This window comes from Taurulus bubalis, assembly GCF_910589615.1.
Source record: "Taurulus bubalis genome assembly, chromosome: 1".
Classification (NCBI taxonomy): domain Eukaryota; kingdom Metazoa; phylum Chordata; class Actinopteri; order Perciformes; family Cottidae; genus Taurulus; species Taurulus bubalis.
The window spans coordinates 30,149,185-30,177,165 of record NC_136589.1 but is presented as its reverse complement, the minus strand read 5'-3'; the positions used below and the strand labels follow the sequence as shown (position 1 = coordinate 30,177,165).

General features: G+C 39.9%; 1 protein-coding gene across 1 annotated transcript; it reads right to left on the bottom strand.

Moving 5' to 3' along the window:
- Positions 1-605: 605 nt before the first annotated feature.
- On the bottom strand, positions 606-27,476 carry LOC306752490 (sodium- and chloride-dependent GABA transporter 2-like; the record flags this gene model as incomplete). The annotated part of the gene is made up of 9 exons (XM_079236252.1): positions 606-752; positions 23,252-23,422; positions 23,573-23,673; positions 24,050-24,152; positions 24,308-24,445; positions 26,009-26,121; positions 27,050-27,174; positions 27,263-27,356; positions 27,467-27,476. 9 exons carry the CDS (start codon positions 27,474-27,476, stop codon positions 606-608), a joined length of 1,002 nt encoding a protein of 333 aa, XP_079092378.1.
- Positions 27,477-27,981: the final 505 nt, after the last annotated feature.

Below are 27,981 nucleotides of genomic sequence, written 5' to 3'. Positions count from 1 at the left end.
TGATTTGTTGGAGCTGCTGTCTTGATGAGTGCTGTCGTGGGAGGGGGTGATTAGGCGCTGAGGCCTGCGTCGCTCCCTTATAGCCTGAGGCTATGCGGTTGGATTTTATTTTTTTAGACCTGGACCTGAGCAGTGGTAACACCAGCTGTTTCTGGGATGACAGGTAAGGGGACATGTGGCCACTTGGGGATGACGTCCACTGAGTAGGTGGAAGTGGAGAGCAACCGATCTGGGGCAAATTTTCTTTGGAATTGATGGGACAATCTGACGCTGAGGGGAGGTTATCGGTTTCTGAATAGTGTGTTGTATGAAGAGAGAACTTCTTGCAGAAATACCCACAAAGACCACCTCATGCACCTTTGCATTAATTTCACAGTTATGTCTTGTGTGTTTCTTGTGTATAGATTGAATTCCAGCCTCCTCCACACCCCAAAAGTTGCTTCTGCGTATAGTTTCAGGCTTTTTCTACAAAGACAACCTTATTAATAGGCTCTCTTCAAAGTTAATTAGCTGTGGAAACGAGGCCAGGAGCACTGGCGTTTCTACCCAGAGGACTTTGCTATCCCCGCTGATTCCTGTGCTAGGCTAATTATTTCCCAATAACCTTACTTACTGGCCATGCTCCCTCCTCTGGGCCTGAGCCTAACAAGCGTCACCCTGCGACTTGAGAGGCTGTTCTGCTTGGAAGTTTTTAGCCACCTGCCTCCTTGCATGCCCGCCACCGCAGAGATGATTTCCTCCTCTTCCTCCCTCTGAGAGGAAGCAAGTTCAGAAGCTCTCGGAGGCGTGAGGGTGGTGGCTTTCTAAAGGCGCTGCTGTTTGATGTCGAAAATTAAATTCCTTCAAATTCGCCATTAACGCTATTACTTAAAGTATTGGACACACTCCCAAGTATCCCAATGGCATTATGTCTGCTGTCATTAATTTTGCCCTCTCCTGAAGCTCTTGGTGCAAATATCAATATAAAAAAACTCTAAATAGTTAACCTTATTACCCTGGCTGTTTATTTTGACTGTTTATTTACTTTCTTATTTATATATTTCCTCTCCCACACCCAAAGCAGAATTGTCTGCTCTCACATACCGCACATATGAATAAATATGGGCCACATACATATTCTGAGGGCTGAAAAGCTGTTTATCATGCAAAGAGGGAACATCAGAGGCTAAGAGGGGAGGTGGCTAAAATAGGCTGAGCTATTAGAATAGATATTAGAATATATTAGAATATTGGAAATTAAATGTGAACTTGGGATCCGTTGACATACTTGAAGATGAAAGGAGAGAGAAACTAACACTTTAAAGACCAACAAGATAACAGTTACCGTAGAAAATAACATTTTCCAGTTGAAAGATAATTATTGAAATGTGACATCACCATTTAGAGCAGACATGTATAAAGTCAGTCTATAACATATATTTTATGACGCTTTATAGTGTAGTTGTTCTATTAATTACTGCATGTGTTTGTTTCCACAGGAGTGTTTTTCTCGGCCGCACTGCATTAATCCCCTTTTAAAGCTGTCCCATTACAATCCTCACTAAGCACACAGCCTGAGGCCACTGCTCAGAAGCTGCACTGTACATACACGAACACACTACACCCACTAATGGTCAGAGAAACATGTTTTTCTTCATCATTGATACTGATCAAAACAGATTAAATGTGAGGCTTCTTCATAATAACTGAAGGATGCATGACGTGTATCTTTGGTAAATTGGTTGTTTTTTGCATACTTGTCATGCATCCAGCTTAAAGTGCTATTAATTCCTGACGGCACCCAGAACAACACGAGCTAAGAGGTGTTTGTCGGTAAAGAAAAATATCTGCCTTAGATGGGATGCCAGTTTATTGTCTTCTTGTAATCTTTCCATCAGATCAAGCACAAAGTGAGTCAAATGACTTCTTGAGGTTTAGTGGAATATCAGATCAGATACTCAGAGAAAAACACACTCAGATGAATAATATCAGCACATGTATTCTGACTGTGATGTTCGGTGTCTTCCTTTGATGTTTTTAAAGAAGGTGTGGCATTTTCATATAAAACCCATTTGATAAAAAAACTATGAAAAAATCAAAAAGCTCCACGCACATGAAAATGTATTTCAGCTGCTCACAACATTCTGTTTAAAACAGATTGATAATGTCATGGTAGACATTATCAATCTGTAGACATATCAGAGTGTGACTCAGCCTGCAGCAGGGACTGTATGCAGTGTTGGGGGTAACGAGTTACAAATTAACGGATTACAGTAACGATATTACTATTATAGGTAGCAAAGTAAAGTAACGCATTACACTCAAAATATTGGTAACTACACTACTTTACTAGACCTCAGTAACGCGCTTTCCTGCGTTACCCAAGCCATTTTTACCAGTCCGAAAAGTTCTCTTTTAGTGGCGCGCGAGTCACACGACACTTTCTGCATGAACAATAGCAACAAGCTGCTAGCTAGCGCTGCTGCTGCTACTGCCCGCGACCCCTCTGCCCAAGTCGGGTATCGAGCCTGGTCCCGCTACCTTCGGTGGTTTTCGGGGAGCTAGCGGAAGTTAACGTAGAGCTAGCGGAAATTAGCGGGGAAGCGACGGAGCGCTAGCAGGAGCCCCAGCCGGCTACAGCGGGGAGCTAACGGGGACTCTGACCGAAAGTAGTAGCGGCTCGTAACCCGACGTTTACGGTAGATTGTTCATGCAGGAAGTGTCGTGTGACTCACGCGATTATTATTATTGGAAATTATATTAATTAATAATAATACATTATTATTGAAAATTGAAAATAAAGTGATGAAAGGGCCATGATGTTTGTCCATGTATCTTTGCAGTTAATTTGGACATTTGCTTAAAAAAATGGAAAGTAAAGTAACTAGTAGTGAAGTTACTTTTCAAATGCAGTAACTAGTAAAGTAATCTAGTTACAATTTTCAGAAGTAACTAGTAACGTGTAACTAGTTACTTTTTCTGAGTAACTACCCCAACACTGACTGTATGTATGATGACAAACTGAACAAAACTGGTTTAAACAGGAAACCACCATTTTCATATAGACCAATATAAAAATGCACGTTAGGTAAATGACATGATCGTTTAACTTTTTTCAGTGTAGCTTTATGCTGCACTGCAGTATTGATTCTTTTAGCTTACAGTCTCAGCTTGTACAATTAACCAAGTCGTTTGTGAGGTTCAACTGGATCAAATGAGAACTGAAATACTGATTTCAAACTGAAAATGTGGTCAAATATAAATACACTGGAAATCACCTGTGGTAAATTAAGCCACTGCGACGATATGAAAATGTACAGCAACCTCATACTTTATAATTCGTATTTATTTGCTGATAAATATAAATTTGAGCATCATCCATCAAATGCTTGAAGTTGATAATAATGCTCAGAAGGCACAAGACTGTCCACTTAAAAATATAATTTATATGACAGTTCTCGCTCCATAAAAAGATAGAAGAGATTTTTATAAGTCTGCAAGGGAAAGGGAAAGGAGCAATGAGATTTAAAAAAAAGCAGAAATCTCAGAATAAAATAAACACAACACGCGAATTCTCGTGCTCTTTTCGTTTCGTCTATAATCTATTTCGACCAAAAGTTTCCTTTTGTCCTCCCACAATGCACCTGGGGCCATAATAGAACCTGGGCGTCTCATTTCCCTGATGGAGCTCCGCTCTGCCTGACACCACTGTCCACACACTCGTTAACAACTTTACTCCGCTTGCCCCCGGCGTTGCGCTGGATGGATAGACGGCCCCGACGTCTCCTTGTCTAACTCTCACTCCGTCTCTCTCTACATCATTCCTCTTCCTCCTCTCGTCTTCCTCTTCCTCCTGCACCATTCACCTTCTCCTCCTCCACAGCTCTGACCTATCACTCCACACTGCTATTCTCCACTTTCATTGTTTTTTCCTCATCTGTTTACAACCTCAGTGCTATTCTGCTGTAAGCCCACTCTCTGATCAATACAGAGTGGGGCTTTCTGACTGCATACATCCTAGTCCATGGCAGCTTAGCCTATCAATACTATTTAAATTCTCGTTATGGCCCCAAACAAGCCGCTGCATTATTTAGCAGGCGTGCGGTCAATTGCACATTATCTACACAACATTAACGAATAAATGGGGTTCGTGTGGAATCTGTCTCACAGAAGTCGTTGAGCAATGTGGCCACGAGCATCTTTGTCACACCGGACAGTCAATATGGTGGGTTTAGTCTCTGAATCCAATGTGCAGATCTCCTTATCTGTCTTTAACTTCTATGACATTTTCCTAATTTAGGGTAAGGCAGAGAGATGCAGATGTCTTTTAGAAGAAGAAGAAATGTCAGAGTTCAGCTATTAGAGAGAAAAACCACCACAACATGCCGTTACAAATTGCAGGTATAACCCACTCTTTTTCACAGTCTCGGTTCCCTTTGTCGTCCCCCACTAAATGGAACAACATTGTTCGATCGAAAGCAGCAACACAACCATAAGTGTAATGTACTGCTAGATGTAGAAAAGAATGGGCTACAATAAAAGCCGGGTCTCATTTAACGTGGAAATGTTTCCCCATCTCCTGAGTTGAAAGGGGAAGTATTCATTAAGGAATAAATCAAATGAGCCATGACTGCGACAAGGTTGGAGTGAAAATTCAATTTGTATTCATAAACAGCCACAAGCAAGGAGGCGATAATTCAGAGGAGTTGGGTTACTGAAGCTGTTTGGGACTTGTTATTTAAAAGACCTGTGTGTGTGTGTGTGTGTGTGTGTGTGTGTGTGTGTGTGTGTGTGTGTGTGTGTGTGTGTGTGTGTGTGTGTGTGTGTGTGTGTGTGTGTGTGTGTGTGTGTGTGTGTGTTGTGTGTTTCTTGCACTTGATCCTTTCATAAAATAATGAAGTCTGCTGGATCTATTACTGATGATAATTTCCCAAGTATTGTTTAAACTTTAAATTCAATCACACTAAGCACCAGAGCAAATGTTCTTTCATAAATGTAATGTGTTTTAATTTGCAGACTTCATTATTAAAACTATTGTAAAACTGGTTTAAATTAAAATCCTTCACATGTGAAGTTAATAGTTTTCTCATGAAAATTAAAATGATAAATTATATAAAATATTCTTAACGGAATCTCTTCAGTCATTACCTGAAAAAAAAAAATTAAAAATGTTTGCAGTAGCGGGTCAGGAAGTTTACCTTTTCCTGTGGATAAATGTCCATGTCAAATTGCCCTTTGGGAGTATGCAAGGAAATAAAGTTGGTTTTGATGAAAGCAACCATCAACTGACAAACACTGACCGAGGCTCACCGTGATGCCTGCATGACCCAGAACCGGTCACTCCAATAATCATCACTTCATCCCTCAGCGTGCAAACAGCCCTGGCTGCTAAACACACTCAGAAGTTAAGATATTTACAATGTGTCACGCACTCACACACTCTATGGGCTTAGAAGACACAATGTATCATTCACATCCCGGTGCATGAGCAGACACACACTTCTGATACGCACTAATCACTCTGCGTCCTCTAATCATGTCAAATGGCCCTCTTGTTTACTCAGTACCTCAAGTTGGACCTCAGCATAAACAAACCATCTTTTCTTTTGGCGCCAGTAAGACAAAATAGCAGACACTTGACATTAAGGGGCTTCACCTACAGTGTCTTTTATAATGTGGTTTCCAATAGTTTGGTAACAAGATGGTTTGCTTGGGTTTTAGAGTTGTGTTGATGAGAAACATGTGCTCTGTATTGTGAACGTGTGTTGGTGTGTGAGAGCAAATGTTTATAGTGTGTTTTCACATGTGTCTGATAATATGCGAGGGGGATGAGTGTAAGCATATTTAATACATCAATACATGTTTTTGAAAAATAAATAGAAGGGAGCACCTCTGGCCAGGACCTAATGTTATAAATGTACACATGATTTACATGATCTTCACCTCTTTTGCATTTATTTGATACACATATGATATTAGATTTAAAAAATATATATATTTATTGTCTTGTTTAAGATTGCAATTTCTTTTAGTACTTATTTTTGCTACACAACTTCTAGTACACAACTGTAGTTGGAAAGCACATGAGACCAAAGGCCAAGGTCTGGTTGGTGCACATCTCCTCAGTTACACTTTGTTAACTGCTCTTCTTCAAGCTCACAAACCGCCGGAGTCTCTCTCTTCTCAGAGCGTCTGCTGTAAAGAAAAAAAAGAACAACAAACATATTTTGAGCATGAAGGAGATGGAAAGAGGATGAGTTATTTGCCGTGTTAGAGAGGCCGCCAAAATCCATTACCTAAGTGTTCTTTATCTTTTCCATATGCTTTTGTTGTCTAATCTATCACTGCAAATCCTGGATTCAGAAAACAAACAAATGGATCAGTCTGCTGCAACCAAACCACTGCAGACACCACAGAAGTACACTGCTGCAGCACTCCCTAGAGGCCAGGGGCTGAAGTGCAGGGAGGTATTCACAAAGTGATGGGATGGATGGATGGATAGATGGATAAGTGAGAGGGTGTTGAAGATAATCAGAGACAGCTGGAGGAATTCAAGGACAGGAGACAGAGTTGCTAACTCTACTTTCTGCTCTGTCGGAGCCTCTACTTTGGCCTTCGCATCCTTGATCCTCTCGGCTTTTACTCCCCCACCCCTCCCCCTTCACTGCTCTCTTCTTTTAAGGAGGATTGGAGTTTATTCCAGACAATCCACCCCAGTTCAGGAAGTGGAACGAGAGGGACTCAGGGAAATGCAGGATCATGGATGGACTTCCGAGGGGGAAAATCGTATCACAATAGTGCTGGGACTCTTATCAGATTTAAGTGAAGGGGTTTGTGGTTTATAAAGCCAAGAGATCGGGCTCAGTGGTAAACTTTTAGATTGGGTGTAGGGTGGGGGATGCTCTGATTATTGAAATGAGTTTGAGCCTTAAGGAAGAGAGAGCAAAAAACATGGAGGCACATCCTGCCTCTCTACTGCAGCAACCTGATTAGCTCTTAGCTGAAAGAAGGTGCAAACTGCTCTGCTTCATGCAGACTCCTAAACAACTCTCACATCTGTGTGTTTTGAATGGAGCTAGAGCTTGGAAGTGATTAGCTTAGCATACAATCTGTAAGTATGGGGAAAGAGCTAGCCTCTCTCCAAAGTAAAAAAAAAACATACATAAGCATCTCTAGTTAACATTATTGTGGGCCTATCTTGCTTCTTTAATCCAGACACAAACATGCATTTAGAAACTACAGCATGTGGTTAAGGTATTCATTTTCTTGACAAGAGTTTGATGAGAAGGTCTATATTACTTTTCAGTAAATATGAATTCAATCCAATTCAGTTTATTTTATTTTGTATAGCCCAGAATCACAAGTTACAAATTTGCCTCAGAGGGCTTTACAATCTATACACTTACGACATCTCTGTCCCAGGACTTCACATCGGGAACAAATCTCAGACAAATCTCAGACTGCAAACAGACTGGGAACACTATAGTTAACCTGGGTCTGTCATAAGGTAACAAAATCTGCCTTCCACTACCTCTAAGACTCACTAATTAACATGATGTGTCCTGTTTGTTTAATTTGTATGAAAAACAAAATGTAAAAACTAGAGCTATTGCTTTAATGCACAAAATGTGAGAAGAATTGGCCCCAAATGTCCTCAAATATATTTACAATCACTGCCTAAACAGAACAAATTTTAACCGTATGTCTAAACTGAGCCTTCAGGGTTCGCGCTGATGGGATTCATAACTTTAGCACACAGGTATGTGTGTCAATAAAGCCCAGATGCTCTTTTTCCTATGTTTAATATCAGTTAACTGCAGACAAATGAATTGCTGGAGCACAGCTACACAGCCGTACATTTCTTTCATGCTTCAACCCTCCTCCAGCCCCAGTCACGCTGTAGGCTAAACTAGCAAGTGATCAGTCCCAGTCATTAAGCCCAGCAGTAGCAGCATGCTGTGTGAACAAACATCCCTAATCACAGCCTCTTAAAGACTCCTAATGAGTCTCTGCTAATTAGGCCTCTCACTCTGAGTCAATCTATTCTCTCTCTGCCCCACTCTGTTAGCCCGGCCTCATTTGTCTGCTATAGATTAGTGGATGGAGGGGCCAGTGTGTCTGGTGTGTGTGTGTGTGTGTGTGTGTGTGTGTGTGTGTGTGTGTGTGTGTGTGTGTGTGTGTGTGTGTGTGTGTGTGTGTGTGTGTGTGTGTGTGTGTGTGTGTGTGTGTGTGTGTGTGTGTTTATGTGTGTTTATGTGTGAGGTGTGAGCTTCGGCCAAATCAGGCTATAGAAAATCATCAGTAGTTAAAGTGAGGGTTTAGGATGGAAAGTCATCAATGATTAAAGGTGACTTTCTGCCTTTTGAGAGATCTATTATCCTTAGTCCATCCAAAAATTCAACTATCTCACTGTTAACATCTGCTGATAAACCATAAAATCCTCTGAGACTTCTTACTTATTATAAGAATTAAAGTACCCATTAGCTTTTCCGTCACTTATTTAGGCTTCCAAATAAAAAAAATTAAGTAAATATAAGTGTTTGTTCACAAGTCACACCAACAACCAAAGTGATTCAATTTAATTTAGTTGAAACAGTTGTTAGCAGGAATTGCTTATTATATTTGATAAGGGAATTAAATTATTATTTTTTGTTCAAATTGTTGCCAGATATTTAGTTTCCAATCTAGTTGATAAAACAATATCTTATTTCAGGTCTATGATCTAATACAATGCAGGACTTGGCTCTACTACTTTTTAACTCAAATATATATATAAATAAATCAACCCAAATGTTATGTTAATGTTTACAAAGGACACAAGACAATAGTAGTTATAAGAAACATTCTGTGCTTGATTAGAAGAGTACTTAACGATTCTGCTTGAGAATCTGTATTACGTTATGTTACGGTACTCGTGTCACTTTTCAAAAAGCTTAACTAGGTCATCTAAAACCCCTGGATTCACATTCAGACCGAACAATAGAAATCCTGGCCGGCAGTCACGAAAAGAGAGACCTCATCATCTGCCAACCTAATCGCGTGCGTGCGCGCGTGCGTGCGCGCGTGCGTGCGCGCGTGCGAGCGCACGCGTGTATGTGTGTGATAGAGAGATCTCAGAGGATGTTGGGAGATGAAGATGATTTGCCCTGGGTTGTCACTCACCACACACTCAACTGTTCCCTGTCCCCTATTTTTTTCTGTCTCCTTTCTTTCGTTTTACTCTACGCGCCCAAACCACAAACTTGGTCAAAGGGTCTAAATGCAATAACTGAATGAACACCTCACCACAGAGCTGAAATCCACAAAACAGCAGAATGCTGAGCTGGTATCAAATCCATCGAATCACAGTTTGTGCGTTGGAAGTAGGCAGTACGAAGAAGTCATTTATCAAGCAGGGAGGGAATGATGCCGCAGAGTTGACTTTTATGATCTAGAGTTCTTTTAGTTTTGACCAATTATGAATTGTTGAATTGTCTCTTGCAGGTCACCAGCTTCATGGAAGTGAAATACTAAATTGTGCAGGAGTGACAAGATTTTTATAAAAACCCAACCGAACTTTTTCTGGTCTGCATGTTTTCAGCAATATCCATTCATTGTGTCTGCTTTTTCATGGGGTTCCCCACACAGGAAAATGGTACTAGGCTACTACACAGTACTACATACTGTACATGAAGAAGAGAAAAGCCTGCGCAGTTATATTGAGGAAGACGAAGGATAGATGATCTTCTTTAGTCTTTTTTCACAGTAAAACAACGTGATGCAATGAATCCTCTCAGCACGCTGTGCTCTAAATAGATACATGTGTTGCTCTTCTTCTCTTGCATTTCTGACATTGTAGCCTCGTTAGGCGTTTGCCCATGTGATTTCAGAATCAGAATCAGAACCATTTATTTGAGTTGTAACTTTGGGTGTCACTGATACCTGATACTTGCACTTATTGGTCCAGAAACCAGTCACCAAATAAACCAAGATTTCTCTTAGACTTAAATCCCTCTTCTATGGCGTATGAAAGGCTTTTTTACCATGTTTATATTGATGTGTGAGCTGCCAAACCAAACCGATTTCCTTTCGGCAGCTTTAAAAACACACACACACACATCAGCACGCACAAACTCTGGCTCTGCAATGCCCTGTGAAGGAAGGTGGTAATGGCTTGTTGAGCCTCGATAAGGCCGGGCCTCGGGGCAGGTCACAGCCATATCTCACACAGTATCGATCAGCTCAGAGCTAAGTGTGGCCCACAGCCCTTCATCCCTTCTTCCTTCATCTCCCTCTCCCTCTGTTCTTGATCCTGTAAAGTTATTACTGTACTCATGTCAGTCGGGTAATTATCATTGATCTGCTGCTGCAGAAGGTGACAAATTCCACTGTTGCTCTACTAGCTGATCTGTGATCTTTCGTGGCCCACCGCCCTGATGGACACTTGTTGCCATGAGCTGGGTGGAGGGATTTGATTGAGAAAAGAGGTAAAACATCATCATCAACCAAACCCATAAAAAAATGTTGAACACAGATTGATTTCAGAATGATTCCATTCCTCTTCCTCTCACACTTACAACAAATCAATGGCATACTCTATAGGGGTTACAGTAAATGCTCCCAAAACTGCTAAAGCATCAAGTCATCATTCCTTGAGATCAGATTCTTGTTACTTATTTGAATGATTTACATTCTATGGTGATAGACCATAGACCCATGTATGTTTTAATATCGGCACTGATGTCAAGTGGTGGCTTCAAAACAGGATGCCTTTTTATGTTTCCAGTTAAAACAAATATATTTCCGATCATATCATAAATACAAACAATGATGCATCCACTTAATGATAAATCATTACATCCAGGTCGTGGCCAGGGTTTTTAGGAATTTTGAGATAGAATTGTATAATATAAACTCCCCATGAGTCATGACCTTAGTGACCCCAAAATGTACAAGACATCAATGACATAACAGAGGAGAAGCTGTTCAAACTGTCTGCAGCCTGTCGGTCATAAAGTGTTGTGAGCTGTTAGAGGCATATTATTTATCAGGTTCTGCTTGGGCAGCATATAAGTAATGTAAGGTAAGCTGTTTAAAAAAATAAAAGATTATAACATCAAATGTGAAAACTGGGTATTGGTAGAATCCCAGTTGTGTGGTATCAAGTGATTCACTGGCACCAGAGAGCATCCTGATGTTTTCATCCCACTTACCTGCTGGCACACTCTAGCAGCAAGTATCGTCATAGAAAAGAGTCTAGATGCTGTCACATCATAACAAATTAGGCGGACAGGGCAACAGGGCAGCAGATTGGTACATTCATCACGGGAGAAATAGATCATGTCACTGTTGTCTGTTCTGCGGAGGCCTATCTGGTGCCGCTGTGGGCCTCTACGGACGGGGCGGCCCAGACACTACATCAAACACACCTGTAGGAAATGAGGCCTTCATGACAAGTAATAGGTTTTATTGAGTGGATGATGAGTGTGTTTGAAATATATCAGAACGGTCTCACACGGCACACTTTTTAGTATCTCACAGAACAAGAAGTTCAGCTTCTTCCTCTTGAAGGCTGATGGATGACTGATTATTAAGGTGAGTCGGAAGATATTAGTGTATATCCAGTCCCCTGCAGCACTGAAACCTCACAAAGAAAAACGTTTGAGTGTGCTTATATGTTTTATTCCGTCTCTACTGCCTTCTCAAATCTTTCAGTTTGTGTAAGCATTTAAGAAAAACAGAACCAGCTATTAGCATTTGCAAATCAAAGTCCATTATGGAGGGAGTGTAATTGCGCGTGTCCCAATGTCCCTCTATCCTTTTGTAAAACACGACTGATAAATTCCCTTTTTGTAACCTCTGCAGGGTTCAGTGGTCACGTTCAATGACTGTGAGAGAGAAAGAGACAGGGAGAGGAAGAGCGACAGGCAATCATTTCTCCTTGCGAGCGGCAGAGCGGGTAGGCGAGCAGATGAAAGCCCATTTTCCTCTGATTAAGTCCTCTAAAAATATTCCATTTGTCAGTGCCACTGCAGCTGAGACAGGCCCCGGCCTGCACAGCCAGCCGACTGTATCTGTTGACTATGTAGCCGCTGCGATTTACATCGCTCACTGACAACATCATCATTTCCTCCTTTAATGTCCTCCCTCACTTCTGTCTACACCTCCCTCCATTCCCTATATCCCCCCACCTTCGTCACTGCTTTCCTTCCTTCTTTCCCCGCTCTCATGCCATCCACAGTGCTCAGCACCCCCACCCTCCCTGGCCCCCTAACAGCCTATTTTTGTATGATCTGCCCTCATTGCAAGGTTGACTGCTACCAAAGAGGCGAGAGCAAAGCGGGACCTGGCTCTGTCTTCGTCATAGTCATTTTCAATGTCATAAATTTCAATTTCCAATCTTTCTGCCCTTTTTTCCCCCCTGTTCTCCAACCTCCCTTCTTCCCTCCTCCTCCCCTTTCTCTCATGGCATACCCATCATGGGAATTTGTCAATTCTGTTTCTCTCTGTCTTTCCCTCTCATTCATTCTGACTCCCTCTCTCCAAACACCTATTGGCTATTATCCTGTCTCATGTCTTCCCCAGACTTTTGCCACACAGAATGCAATTTTCCCCGGGCCGCATCTGTGATGAGATCCAAATGAAAGATCATTAATATTTTGTTCAAAAAGAAATGGAGTTGTGTCTCCTATTTTAAATATTGTCATTTTCGCTTGCCATGCTCGTCTGCCATTGAGATGCTCTTTCTCACCTCCACCACATTAGGGGGATGCAGATGATCACATTTGTTCTGTTACTGCGCCCTGAACATGTGTGAATGTGTATGTGTTGGCTTGTAAAAGCGGTGGAAAACCCGACAGGCATACAAAAATATATTTGCCCTTTGTCTCTTCAGAAGGTCTTTAACATGGAGACACTGACAGAAGCAGATGAAGCAGCTGTGAGTGTTGTGTCAGGAAAGACAGAGTGGGACCATTACCAGAGCCCCGGCCCAGTCCCACTGACGTGCTGCCTGAAGTATAAAGAGAATAACTGTTTATTTATTGAGGGTATTGATGAACTGGGTATGCTTTGTTAGTTAAGTGAGTGAAATGAAATACATTCTAAAACACAACAAGTCACAGGGGTTTCCTGGTGTCTTGACAGTGCACAGACACAATGGAAACATGTGTTGTGGTGGCATCATTGATGTGTCAATATTCAGTTTAGTGTAAAGCATGGTCCACTTTATTTTCTTTGGTTATGGAGCTTCTACAGCTTGTGCTTTGCAGCAGTAATGTGTCTTCATTTGGTAAATGAATGTCAATTGCTGGAAGTCTTTGAGGTAATAATAATTTATCTGAGTCAAATTATGGATGACGCTCTTCTTTCATAAATGCTGATTATAAGAAATTATGGTCATACTTTATTTGAACCATCCTTCCAGCATTTCTAGATACTTTACAAACAGTTGATACATAGCTTAGTGTCATTGTAACTAGATGCAAGGACAAGACACATGTTTATGAATGGCCTGGGTGGCTTCTCTTATAAGTTAAGGAATACTTGATGACGCAGTATAACACATATTTATTTATAATCCTATTTAGTAGTTGCATCCACAGATAGTCTTAAATATGCAGTAACGTATCTATGAACTGTGAATAAATGCAACTCACATTGTCATAAGCCAGGTGTATTTTGAACAGGTTTTGATGGACTCTAAAATACGTTCTTGGTTAACTGGCTTACATTAAAGTAGCTAAGTTCAACATTTTAAGCATTAATTTAGCATCAAACAATGATTTGGCGTTACACTACATATTGTAGTGTAATGTCTGCCTGGAGTCGCTCTCCCTCTGGGTGTTGTAACCAGCTTCGCTGTGTTTTACTCACAACGGTGCACTAGCTTCCCAAATACAGCAAGGCCAGCTGAGAATTTACTTTGCTGAGTACTTGGGTGACTGCTGCTTCAGGTGTCATTAAACCTGAGTATAATAGAGCTTTAAAAGACAAGCGAGTACAAACTAACGAGCAAGGAATACGACTGATTTAACAGACAGAATGATGTGTTCTATAAAGAATGTGCACCACAGGAAAATTAAACAATAAAGTTGTGAAATGTAATTTGGGAATTAATCAGCATCCATTAGCCCACAGGGCCTTTCCACCAAGTCTCTCTCTCTCTCTCTCTCTCTCTCTCTCTCTCTCTCTCTCTCTCTCTCTTTCTCTCTCTTTTAATGGTCCCTCTCTCATTGAGACATGGGTAGCCCGCTCACTGCTCACCCAAGCGTTGCCCATTTGCCTGCTGTCTCGCCAGCTCGCTCTCTAACCAAACTTTACCTCCTACCTGATACCCCGCTGCTCATTAGCATTACATTAGCATTCGTTTGCAAGGACTCCAGTCTGATTCAATTCAATATGCTTTGTTTCTCATCATCCTTTTTCAAATTCCAAATACTTTCTTTCTTTTTGCTGCTATTCACTCATTACAAGTTTAAAGGGCCGTACCAGTGTTTAGGATGACTGTCACACTCTACAAATAACTTACACTTTAACTTTATTGTTGAAAAAACTTGATGTGAAATTTGAAATATGAAACGACATGTGTTTTATCGCCAGCAGTTGTTAGCGAGACAGCAATGAAGCTCATGTAGTAAAATATCACAGGAAGGACAAACCCTCTGTACTTATTATGGCAATTTCAGCAACCTCCCTTTTTATGCCAATGAAGCTTGAATGAAGTCAAATTCATTTCAATCTCTTGGCTGGAAAGACACAGTAATTAGCCAGGTGAGCAGAGCGGGGCGGGGTCACGCTCAGGCAATTAAGAAAGTGACAGCCCATCCAACACAGTGACAGGCTGAGGCCTCACACAGACACGCACACAAATGCATTCATAGAAATACCAATATATACGCACAACCAGCACGCTTGCAATCATTTTATAAAAGTCATCCGCAAGCTACCTAATTAACATAAGAGCACTGGATCTCTGTCGTCCACTCTGTTCACTCATCCCGCTCAAGAGTTCTCCACTGGCCTCCGCGCCGGCAAGAACAGTGGCCTGAGCAATATGTTTGAGTGTCGGGTAATAACATGTTAGTCAGTAATACATTCCTGTAATATTATTATTTCCCCTAATAACAAGTAGTCTGAGGGATTACTATTTCTAAAACAATAATTATATTGCAGGTATTAATTTAAGTACTATCAGAATTTGATTTGTTTTCCGTGCCAGCTAAGCTGAGGTGAATGTGTAGCATGTTAGTTTGCAAGTACGGTTGAACTTTGGTGAACTTTCAGGCAAATATCGCTCAGGCATATGTGTGACCGTGACCTGAGGGTGAGGAGGAGAGGCCCGGTTCTACGAGAGAGCAAAAACATGCATGAAGCCTCAGATGCAGCAGGGATTTCATAAAGGAGAAGCTTTTAGTGTAAAGCAGCTGTGAACAACAGATATGTAAGAATCAACCACATTCATTCATTCATCAATACAGACTGATTAACTGACTGCGTTAACCACATTATAGGTTATTTTATGTGCCGATTTTGGTGATATTGTAATATAACAAGTAACGTAAGAAATTACTTTTGATAGATAGTATTAAGGAAGTTACTAGTTTTTAAAGGAGTAATAAGTCAAAAGTAACTTTTTACACTTCCTGAGTAACAACAATGCTCAGTAAGCCTGGAGGACATTTTTCCAAATTTGACAGAAAGGTCTACTTCGACTCAAGGATGAATTGATTCAATCTTCGTGGTCAAAGGTCGCTGTGACCTCACAAAACCACAGCTTGGCCACAGCTCAAGGATGAATAATTAAGACAATTTCACATAAATGTCTTATAGGATAAAATTATGAAGTGATGACATTTTGGACTGACATGATAGTAAACATAGCAACATGATTGTAGAGATTGTCATGTGAATATTGTTAACCTGTCATGAGGAGCAGTCTATTTTCAGTATTTTTAAGTATCTCTCGAAACATGTAGAAACAAAAGCTTTTACCAGATTCAAGACTTGAGAGGGACCAGAAGTATATCATAATCATCGCTGGAAATTGTGGATGCCGGCTCATTGAAATGATTCGTTTTCAGTCTGTATAAATACACATACATGGACTTTTTTTTGCTTCCCAACTTCTTCTTTCCCTTTCAGGCATGGCTAGATGATATGTTCTTAAAGCGCAAAAAACTGAAGGGAAATTTAACAGCAAACTTCGACTTACTGATGAAGATAATGTTATATGATTGAAAAGTCCAGAGCAGGTGGAATGAGATGGTTTTGTAAACAATTGTGTTTTTTTTGTTGACATAATCAGAATATGGGAAAGAATAAAAAAAAAAAGTCAAAAGGAAATCAAATGTGCTCCAAGGAACACCTCTCCAAGTTGGATGGAAAATGAACGGTCAGAGTTACTGCTGATTTTGACAAAGAAAATGTTACTACTACCAATTGGAGGATACACTATTTCAAGTGTTGAATTCAATGTTAACTAAAATCACCCAAATGACACCAGACATTTTTTCTTTACAAAATGTGTGTGTGTGCGTGTAGAGGCAAGTGTAAAGCCCTTCCAACATTATTGCAGGTGATTCACCTGTCACTGTTGAGCACCTTAATAAACTGATGACAGCTCAATAGTGATACAATATTCCTTTTCTATCATCAAATTAAATCACTCCCTCATTTCTCATATTTACACATGTACGTATCCCAATCATCCATGAAACACTCCGTTTGAATGTGATGCAACACTTTTGCACAGTGCTCATCTGTGCAGTTAAGTGTTAACGTGTTTGTGACATTCGCCAGGAGAAGGGTGCTTTCTCCCTTTGTCTCCCACCTTTCCGTTGCCACCCCAGCACCAAACTCTCAAGTAAGTGTGTGTGTGTGTGTGTGTCTGTGTGCGTGTGTGTGTGTGAGAGAGAGAGAGGTGGTACACGGTGTCCGGCAGTTATAAATGGCCATCATTTCCCAAACCACTCTGTTCTCCATTGTGGAGCGCATGTCGCCGCAGGGCGGGGGAGAGGTGATATGTGTGTGAGTGTGTGTAGGAGGATGTAAGGGTGTGTGAGGGGGTAATATAAGAAGTGAAGGGGCTGGTGGTCCCAGAGGGAAACTGTGACGATAGAGAGTAACGGAGACGCACCAGTAGGTCTGGAAAGCTGCACTGCAATCAGTCTACGCAAAGACAATTGCCTAAATATAAAGATATGGAAAATTGCATACTATTTGTTATTCAAAACATTTCCAAACTCATACCCTGATTTCACAAAATGTTAAGATAATGACTAATGAATATCAGAAGGCTCAAAAAACACCATGTGTAACTTGTGTGCAATTAAGTAAACACTTCTTTGTTGATACCCTGGAACAATGTGACATGGCCTGCGTGTCCTCAGTGGAGTTACTGCACTGTTGCTGTCACCGGATTCAGAGTTTGCTTTCCAAGTTCATGGATTATTTTTTCATTTTCCCTTCGGGTGGCAAAGTGAAAGCATAGCCTCCAGCTCTGCTCCAGAAGTAAGAAATCCTCATTCAAATTGTTTGTTTCACTCTATAGGGACAGTATTTTATGTTCAAATAAATTATTGATTTTAATTGATTGATTGATTTAATGTTTCACTATTTTAACAGCATTTATCAAAAATAATGTTCTATCATTTCCCGTAATCACTGTTTAACTTAATTAAAGCCATGAAGGTTTTAACTTATAAAAGTAAAACAGCCCCAAGACCACAGCTTTTTTTCCTTAGCCCAATAACAGAAAAGCTGAATGAGCGATTGTATTGAGTTACGGAAGCAAGTGAACAAAAGCTTGCGTGGACATGACGTCATGACTTTAACGGTCATGCTCCCATAATTTCAGACCGACTTGAACGTAACCAGGTCCTTAATCACCACGTGGTGTTTGGGTGTTTGGGAGCATTTGTTAGCCAATAGTTAAATGATTATTTGAACAAATATATATACTATATATTTTTAGTTTTCCTAAATGTTGTTTTTCTGTGTTTTCAAATTTGCTGAGCTACTCCACAATCTCTCTACCTGCAGAAGTACCCAACTGGTTGGCCTACCCCTGCTTGGATATCACTGGATTAATACATATTACTTAGCAGATGTTGGAAGAAGATGTGGAGTGTTTTTTATTTAAGTGAGAATTGTTTTTAACCTTCCATTTTTGTCAACTGGTGTCATGGGTTCATTGAAAGTGTTACTTTCATAACACTGCAAAGGCCATTTTTGGTGCCAGCTAAATCAAAGGATATAATTTTCTTTTGTTTTATTCTTATATCCCTCTTTTCCTTCTCCATCTCTCCAAGCATTTTATTCACTCTACTGAACTCATTCTTATAACTTAAGAATCTTTTGTTAATGGTATTGTGTTTTCTTTTGGCAGTCATGAAGTTAGGATTTAAAACTGTTAATGCCGTTTGGCTGTGCTTTCCCACTATGAGTTTATATTATCCTCTTTTCTCTTTAACTGTTACAGCAGTTTTGTTACATCAACCATTGAGATTAAATTGGTCTATTGAAAGCAACACTTGGCCAGGTTCATCCAGTGATTTGGGTTGACACTAGTGGATGTTTGATAGTAGATTCCAAGAATTATTGTCTTCTTCTGCATAAAAAAAATAAAGCAGTTCTGTGAAATATATATCTCTTTACCCAATGCTGCACTTTGTTTCACAAAGTACGACTTTATTTTCTCCTTTTCTTTATCTCCCCTCTTCGTCATCTTTTTATTAGTGGTACTGTGAAATTCCATCATTAATATACACTTTCACAAACATTCAAAACCCACTGAGGTTCCTGCTGATGATCTAATTTCCTGAGTGTCACTCTGGACCAGTGTCACAGCATGATGTCCCTCTTGTTTGCAGAAATGTTACAAAGACTCCTTCTACCCTCTTTAAAAGAGGTTAGAAATGTAATGGCAAAAACAACAGGGGACACTGAGTATGTGTGCGATACATTACAAACATCTTCCACTTAGGCCTCTTTCAACCGGGGGCCTGATATAGTTTTGATACAAGAGACAAGCGAGGAAAAAGAGAGGGCCGGTTAAGGAGAGGGAACGGCTGGTGTTTGACAGCAGGCCTTTCTAAATCCCACACTCATCCATCATAAGTGGCATTTGTGCACTCTGAAAGCCTGATAATAGCCTTTTGCATTTTCACACTGCGCTTTGCTTTCTGGATGTGATTGGGGAGCGAGAGAACGATGGAGGGGAAAAGGTGTGCGATGGGGGACACGCATTCATTCTCTTCTTCCCCCCAACTCCTCATCATCCCGCTCTCGCTTCTTCAGGGCTGCCTCTCTTCTCTTCCTTCTACATTTTGGGAAAATCACTCTTTGAATTGGAAAAGAGACCCTGGGGCCACAGGCGCAGGGTCCATGGTTCTTTTTTTGCGTTTGGATAATTGACTCTGGTTGCCTGGTAATTCATCGCTTGCATATGCCAGCTAATTCATCAGGAGAGGAGAAGCTGCCGACCTCACAACCTTGTATGCCCCAACACCCCACACGTCCCGAACACACACACACACACAAATCATATCTTTAACACCTCTCACATCGCAACCTCACATTGCTAAATCGCATATATGCATACACACACGCACTTACACACACACGCACACGCACACACACACACCGCCCCAGAAGAGCCAGAAGCTTGAAATGAGAGGAGGGAGCAAGCGGCAAGTTAGCGGATGAAAAACCTGAAATGATAGATGGGGCGCATTGTGGCATTATGAATGAATTATACCTCCCAAATACCTTGAGCAGTGCAGACTGTCAGCCTGTATCTATACTAATCTGGGAGAAAATATAGCTGTTTCCACATTAAAGGGGGCCAGCAAAGAACGGGCCGCAGAATTAATTGACCAATCAGACCATTAGAGAGAAACATCGTACTGAGCCCCGTTTCTGATGTAGCAACATTTATCACTGCTGACCACAAATCTTCTTTCATTTCTTTTTTTTTCTTACTTTCTCTCTCGCTTTCTCTACTGTGGCCCCATCTTCAAACAGATTAGGATTATTGTGACAAGACAAAGGTATCTTTTGTCTTTTGCCGTAGCCGTGTCAGTGCCTGCTGCATTCATCACGGTTGTCAAAGAGTCTTAGGGCTTTCAGCTTGCACACCTTGTCCTATTTTTCTCCCAGCGAGAGTCCATGTTAAATTTGCAAAGAAAAGTACATTATTGGAAAATGGCCCCTGATAAATTGTAGGCCTGTTGAATACATGAGCATTTGTTTGCATTTTTTTACTTTAGTTCTATGTTTATCAGGGGGAAAAAAAGATAAACAAGTTTAAACTTTGGACATTTTCTTTTTAAATCAGAAATCCGCATTGTAGATTACTGCTGGATTTTACAGAATGATATAGTACATGTTGATGTGTTTTCCCCATCATGATTAATAATTATTTATTAAAATGAATGGAAGCTAAATTTAGGTGCATCAGTTGTTACTGTATTATTTGTATTATTAATAATAGTAATAATAATATATGGTGTCATATATCAATGGCAGAGCTTGGCCAGATGCTGTCTATGCAGATATTTGAAGCTGTAGCAACCCTGGCTGAATCTCCTAACTGTTAATGATGCTGTGACATCATCATTAGTCTATCGGGAATGCTACGGTACTTCACTGCGAAGCACTAGACCGTTGTGTTTTTTCTGAAGACTGGTTCTTTTGTCCTCTGGCACAGTGAAGACAAATCACCAAGACACTATTCATATCTGGATTTATGGTGGTGTGTGTCACTTTGTGTGTGTCTCTCTGTGTAGATGTGTGCTACAGGTGCATGTTTGTAAAGTATACTATTTGAGAATAATTCAATTAGATGAAAAGCAAAGTCAGATGTTGCAGGGCTTTTTCTGCCTTACATTTGTCATTCTGTGTATCTTCCCACCGTTTACAGTAACATGGCCTTTGATTTATCCTTAGAACATTTTTAAATATCTGTGCATTTACCCAAAAAAGTCTGACAACTACAATGAACCCAGCAACATGTCTGGTTAGTGTACCTTCAATGCAAATAAACCCTCTGATAAATCCACTAATCTAGAAATGTTATGATAATGTACATAATAAAATGAGTCTCACAACTACTGACTGGACAGTTACCTTTGTTGATCTAATATCTAACATATATCCCCCTCTGCTGGACCAATCTGAGAACTGTGCAATGCTGCATGTAGGCTGCAGATGACTCTATGATATCAGTGATTGTTAATGTTAAGTACATTGTCAGTTATTTTTCAATCAACACCTCATATTTGCAGTTAAAACAGCTTCACTTTCAACAGTGATCATGAAGTTAATGTTTCACTTACTCTCACACCGTAAATGCATACATACATTTGACCACATTACGTCAATAAACTTGCAATATTCAATTAAATTGGGACATATGTTGAAAGACAACTTCACTCCAGAAATCTAAAGTCTAAACTGTCTGTACTAAAAAGTCTCAAAAAATGTTCTACTTCCATTTATCAAAGTCAAACTTTGCAGAGATACTCAGCATATTTTGTTATGATATGGAACACTTTAAATCTTTCAGCTGTATCATTTTAAAGATATATTCATCCTCAAAGTTCTTTCGGGTTTTTTTGTTGTGTTTGATCATCTACCACCTTTAGCCAGTAACACATGTACTGCTATATACATATCTTAACTAATCTCACAAGTGTTTTATTTATCATACCACCGGAATTATTGAAATAGCCCTTGTGGTTGAGGAGATAACCCAGTTTTATTACGAGTATGAAAACCTTCGCAATTTTTGCCAAAAAACGTCTGAGGCTTAAACCCTGTAGCAACACTTGTATCATATTGCTCCATGAGTTTCAGAGAATTTCAAAGACCCGTTGCATACAATCGCATACATGTACTCTGCCATCTGGTGGATTTTTCATGCACTGCAGGCAGTAGCAGGCATTTAATTGCCGTTTCCAAAATGGCAGCCTTCAAAGTTCGTGTTTTCCAGGGAAATCATTGCTAATTTTTAAAAGGTTACGCTTAGAATAACATTCATATTGTTTCAATATGAATAGTTACTGTATTGAGGCAACCTACAATTACTTAATGTTTTGTTCCTTATTTTATAGTCAAATTGTTTTAAAAACAGGTATCAAAGATATGAGTTGACATTTGTTTTTTATAGATAATACAAAATCATAATCTTTTGTTATATTGCCTAATATTTTTTTTTTTTTTTTTTTAGAGGAAACAAGCATTTGTTTGTTGTACTTTTAGATGCATAAAAGGCACAGTGTTGAAATGTAAAGTCCGGATTAAAAGGTTCCGGATTGGGAAAAATAAGAACCATTAGATGTGTCAGACTTCACAGGGTTTTAAGAAGTAACAGGAGAAACACACAGACTAAAAACACAATAGATCTTTCTCAAGTACAATACAGTGGCATATCATTGTGTGTGTGTGTATATATATATATATATATATATATATATATATATATATATATATATATATATATATATATATATATATATATATATATATACACACACACACACACACACATACACATACATTCAAGATAAAAACACATGTAATATTAGGGGAAATGTCCCTAAGGAATGTGGATATAACAGCGTCTTACCATGACAAAAAGAGAAAGAAAGAAGAAGAAAAAAAAGATGACTAAACAAATATATTAAACAAGGCACATAACAGAAAACCCAAAACCTAAAGAACTAAATCCTCATGACAGCTGATCACATAAATAATAATATCAGCAGAGAACCGTTGAGTGTACTAAAAAGACCATTAACTGAAACAGAAAAGTCCCCAACACCAAAATTACACTTTGGGCATCGCATCACGAATGTCTCTAATAACAGGTGGCACACCTTCAAAACCGCCGTCTTTTGGATTTTCCATTAAATCACGCATCTCAGCATCAGAAAAAGGTGTACCAGAGTAAAGAGTCTTCTTCGGTGAAGAGTTACGCAGGTCGGCTGTCGGTGTGCATAATGTTTTCAGTCTCTGTAAAAAGACCAACATTTGCTAGATCACTTGCATTGAAAGACCTCAAAGGAACTGTAAATGGGTACTTTAGATATCTGTTACCAAAGCAGCTTGTAGGCATCACTCTGTGTAAACTGCATGTAGATTTGATCATAGAAAGGTCAAGGAATTGACCTTTTACTGCAAATGGTTACACTGATAGAACTGAATTAACACAATGCTTTATTAACTTTATCTTTAGCAGTAAATCTATGTGGTGACTGGAGTACGCTGTACTATCAGTAGCCACACTCACCTGTCTCACTGTTCCCGGGGTTACTGCCATACTATAGATCATCCACAGAGGAGTTAAGAGAACTGAAGAGAAGGCAAAAAATATCCCAATGGCGCTGCTCCACCAGGAGAACTGGTAGGTGTTGTTGTATTTCAGCGGGGTGAAATTGACCAGAGAGTGTAGCAATATTCCCTATTAAAAAGAAGAAACATGCAGAGAACATCAAATTAAAAGCATACATCAACAAAGATAGAATATACATATTTTTCAGCTGAATGCCAGTCTTGACTTTGATCCCTGAGGTTTACGACAGACACAACAATACACCATAAACTTCCTTACAGCACAGACAAATGGCGTGAAGAACCTCCAACAATATTTCATATATGACGAGGGGTAGTAGCCAATCATGTTCTTTATTTTGTCGTAATAACAATCAGCACCTGGAAGACGGGCGGACAGTCATATTAGTTTTATATCAACATTTAACACATGGACAGTTAAAGATAAGGGATTAGATGATTATTTTTGAGTCATTATGAAACACACACCATTTAATTAGTTAATTTCTCTGCTGCTACACAAGGGGTTTTAGCTAACATGTAAATTGTGTGTCATCAGGGTGCATTTGACAACCAGCTCTTTTGCGGCATGATGGCAAGTGATTTATTGTATGAGTGAAAAAGCAAAGGTCCCCATTTTTCAACAATGTTACTGTTGGCTTTTTTTCACATACTGTACTTAAATCAACATTATTGAAAGCATGTGTGTCACCTCAACTTCTGATAGTCCTTGATTAATAGAATTGTCATTGCTCACCAAATATCCACCCCACACAGATGGACTCCAAAATGCCAAACAGCATGATCGGCATTCCATTGCAAACATAGTAGTCAAACAGCAGAAACACATAAAGTCCTCCCTACAGTCCAGAGAAGACAGAGACAGGAAGACAAAAGAGATTGTTTTTGGTTCAAAAGCAAAACATATTTGGCACAGGGAAAGATACTTACGAACAGAATGGTGCAGTGTTTCTTAACAGTTTTAATTTGCAGGTTTAAACAAAAAAAATCTTACCTCAGTTACCATAGACAGGCCAATAACTAAGGACACACCACAGATGACCAGCAGAAGTAGTTTACGTCGATGACCAGGGAGAAAAAAGGAAGGATGCATGTCTGATATAGATGTCACCAAGCCTTCCAGAAAGACGAACTGTGGGTAAAAGCCTAGTTTTACATTGACATTTTCGACATTGTCACTACAATTAAGTCAATTAGACACTACAGGGTCTTTGTGGCGGTATAGATGATTGGCTTTAGCTTTTCATTACTTTGAACAAATAAGACAGCTTACATTCTGTCTTGGTACTTACTGCAATGTAAAATGATCTACTGTTTGGCTTTTTAATATACTGTAGGCAATGGCTGATCACAGTGGAATTCACTAGACATAATGATAATTCAAAGCACCAGAACAGAATTATTTATAGCAAATGTTACAAGATTGTAACCCTTGCTCTATAAGCACAGGCTGAGCCCTTTACGGTCCACGCCCGGTGGTCCCCAACCACCGGGCGTGGACCTCAGACAGAACCGCTTGACACATGTCAAGAGGTTACGTGGTACGTTAGCCCAAAAATTAAACTTAAAAGTCTGTTTCAACTCGGTGTGCTGGATTAAAATCAAGGCAGAGTATCCTGAGATCGCCAAAAAAGCTTGGAAAACCCTGCTTCCATTTCCAACATCCTGTCTTTGTGAAGCGGGTTTTAATTAAGTTACGGAGTAGACTGGACATAAACACACGTCGGGTGTCATTGTCTCTCATCACCCCGAGACGGGACCGGCTCGTAGGAGAGAAACAAGATCAGGGCTCCCACTAATTCGGCGTAATGGTGAGTTGTATCTTTATGCACTTTATAATTCAGTCGTATCATTTTATTACGTCATATTTCGTGAAGGCCGGTCCGTGAAAATATCGTCTTACACAAAACCGGTCCGTGAAAATATCGTCTTACACAAAACCGGTCCGTGGCGCAAAAAAGTTTGGGACCCCTGTTCTACTGGACTCCATAGGTAAGACTCTCCTCCAATCACCAGCAATATTTCAACCACTGACAATTTGCATAAGCATAGCTGGCCATTCAGTACGTGTCTACCCTCATGCTACGTTTACACCAAAAGCATTGTGAATTTTCGTTGGAACATCAAACGCCATCGTGTCTTGGGTTCATAATATTATTCGTGGGCACACACAGCTCCAGGAACTGCGTCTGAATGACTGCCGCTTCCAGCGCTACTTCGGGCAGCAGCAGTTTGATTCAGCAACGGCAGGACGGCAGTGGTGACGAGCGGAGCAACGAAAAATTTGCAACACTTTTGGTGTGAACGCAGCAAAACCATGTTGGATGATGAGCAACGACCTGTGGCTCCAGACCCATCATAAACGAAAGACAGACGCCGGGAGATGATTGACCAGGTTCTTGAAGCAACAACTCCATCCTTGGGATGCGCAGTCATTGGGCAAATCGGCGTTCACGGAAGCGAAAAAGGATGGCAGAAAGTGGTGTGTGCTACCATATATATTGTGGGGCCCACACATATTCAAGTAGGCACATCCTGATTGTCTGGCTATGCTTGTGAACATTTTAAGTCGGTGAATGAGTGCTCATAATTGGAGGAAAGTCCATTAGAGGGCGAAGTCTGTGTGGCTTATTTAACCGAATGTTACAAAGGTCTGATGTTTATTTTAAAAAACAACTGAATGGTAACACTTTACCTCACTGTCAAGCCCGAGGAAGATCATCATAATAAAAAATAAGGCAGCCCATAGTTGGGGTAAAGGCATCATGGCTACTGCCCGAGGGTATGCGATGAATGCCAGGCCAGGACCTGCAAGTGGTCCAAAGTACATGGCAAAATAAGTAGCCCTAAAAACTCATAAAAATCAGAATGTACAAATAAAGAACAGAATGACTAGTTATTGTATAACTGTATGAAGTCTGAAAAGATTTGTACTCTATACAGTATGCGTGCTACTCACAATACTCATCATGGGGTAAGATATCAGTTTACACCATTACAGAAAAAAGTGAATCATTTATTTTAGCTAAAGCTGCTGTAATCCAATGTTTATATTATGTTCTGTGTATTATGTATAAGCGAAAAGTGTCACTTGTAACGAACATACTGATATTTATCACTCAACCGTTTTTTTAGGTCATTATTTTGGTTGTATGGCTATAACTGAAGTGCTTTGGTTCGCTCTCACTGCTATCATTGCATTCTCACCTGATGAAGCAGGCAACTGTGTTCAGTGAAAATCTTGGATAAACTGACTGTACCCTACTCTACCTTAAAAAATAAAAAAAAAATAAAAAAAAATAGCAACTAGCTGGTGAACAAATATTAGGCAGCTAAAGAGCAAGATATTTTTCTTCGGAGTTGGTGAGTGTAAACTGTTTTCTAACACTGTTTTTAGAAAACACGGTGATAATATGTCCGGGTTGCGTTTACAGCTATTTCGACTGCCCGAAACAGGGTTAGATGAATGAGGACGATAGAGGGTCCTCATAAGCACTGCTGTACATGTTCAAAGACGAAAAGGTGGCCACAGCACTGTGAGGACCCACATGACATTGAAGAAATATTGTTACAGCTTAATTTAGATTTCATATTTTGCGAGGAAGTGAATGCAAGGAACTTTTTTATTTTCTTCCATGCACAAACCAAAGATGTTAGTAGATACTTATTATTTAAGTTTTTTCATAGAAACACAACAAAGGAATATACAACATTGTGTCTACAAACCAGCTCATACCTGATTCAGCTACCATTGAGATGTCAACACCCAACTCATGCGACATGAAGCCGAGGACAGAGAAGACTGCAAAGCCAGCTACAAAGCTGGTTACACTGTTTAGTGTGCACAGGGCAAATGTGTCTCTGAAATTTTAAAAACGATGATCAAGTATCTGCATCACATGAACATTTACAGGCATAGCCAGTATAGAATAACATTAATTATCCTTACTTGTAGCAGTTGTTGTTGTATTTGTTGTAGCTTCCCAAAGCTATCAAACAGCTTGAGCTGACAGTAGTAGAGACTAATATCTGGCTTCCAGCATCTTAAAACAGTTAAATGAGCTGGGATGCATCAAAAAAGAAAATTATCCTATGTTTCTACATTCCCACTTCCCCAGGCCCCTGCATTTCTGGGGAATGTTTCAAGACTTGCCATTCTCCATCCATCCAGCAGATGCCCTCAGACTGTCCCACCGGTCCCAGTCACCCGACCTTAGTATACTTAGTATTTTATTTACATATGCACAACAGCTTGCATACTGTATGATGTCACACTGGGCAAAGTTCTGGATGTTTGTTTGTTTTTGCTTTATAATAGTTTTAGGAAAACTGTGGAGTTGTTTAACATCCGTCTTTGGATACAGCGGTAACATTTGCTAGTATGCTCAATTATTATTTGTTGTTGGTCTTTGTCCATTATGAGAACAAATATTCCCAGCCTTATCCTTACATTAAAGTCAGTGGAAGTCCATCACTGTAATGCTATATGCTCACACACAAAATGACAAAGCAAAAGGCTACAGGTGAAAGCCAGTGACGTGAAGCTAAGAACTGTAGTTGTAATACTCTTATCAACATGGGAATGGAACAAATATAAGTAACGCTTTATAATAATACACTATTAAGTTAAGTATGAGTAAACACTTAATTCATCATTTATTAAGCATT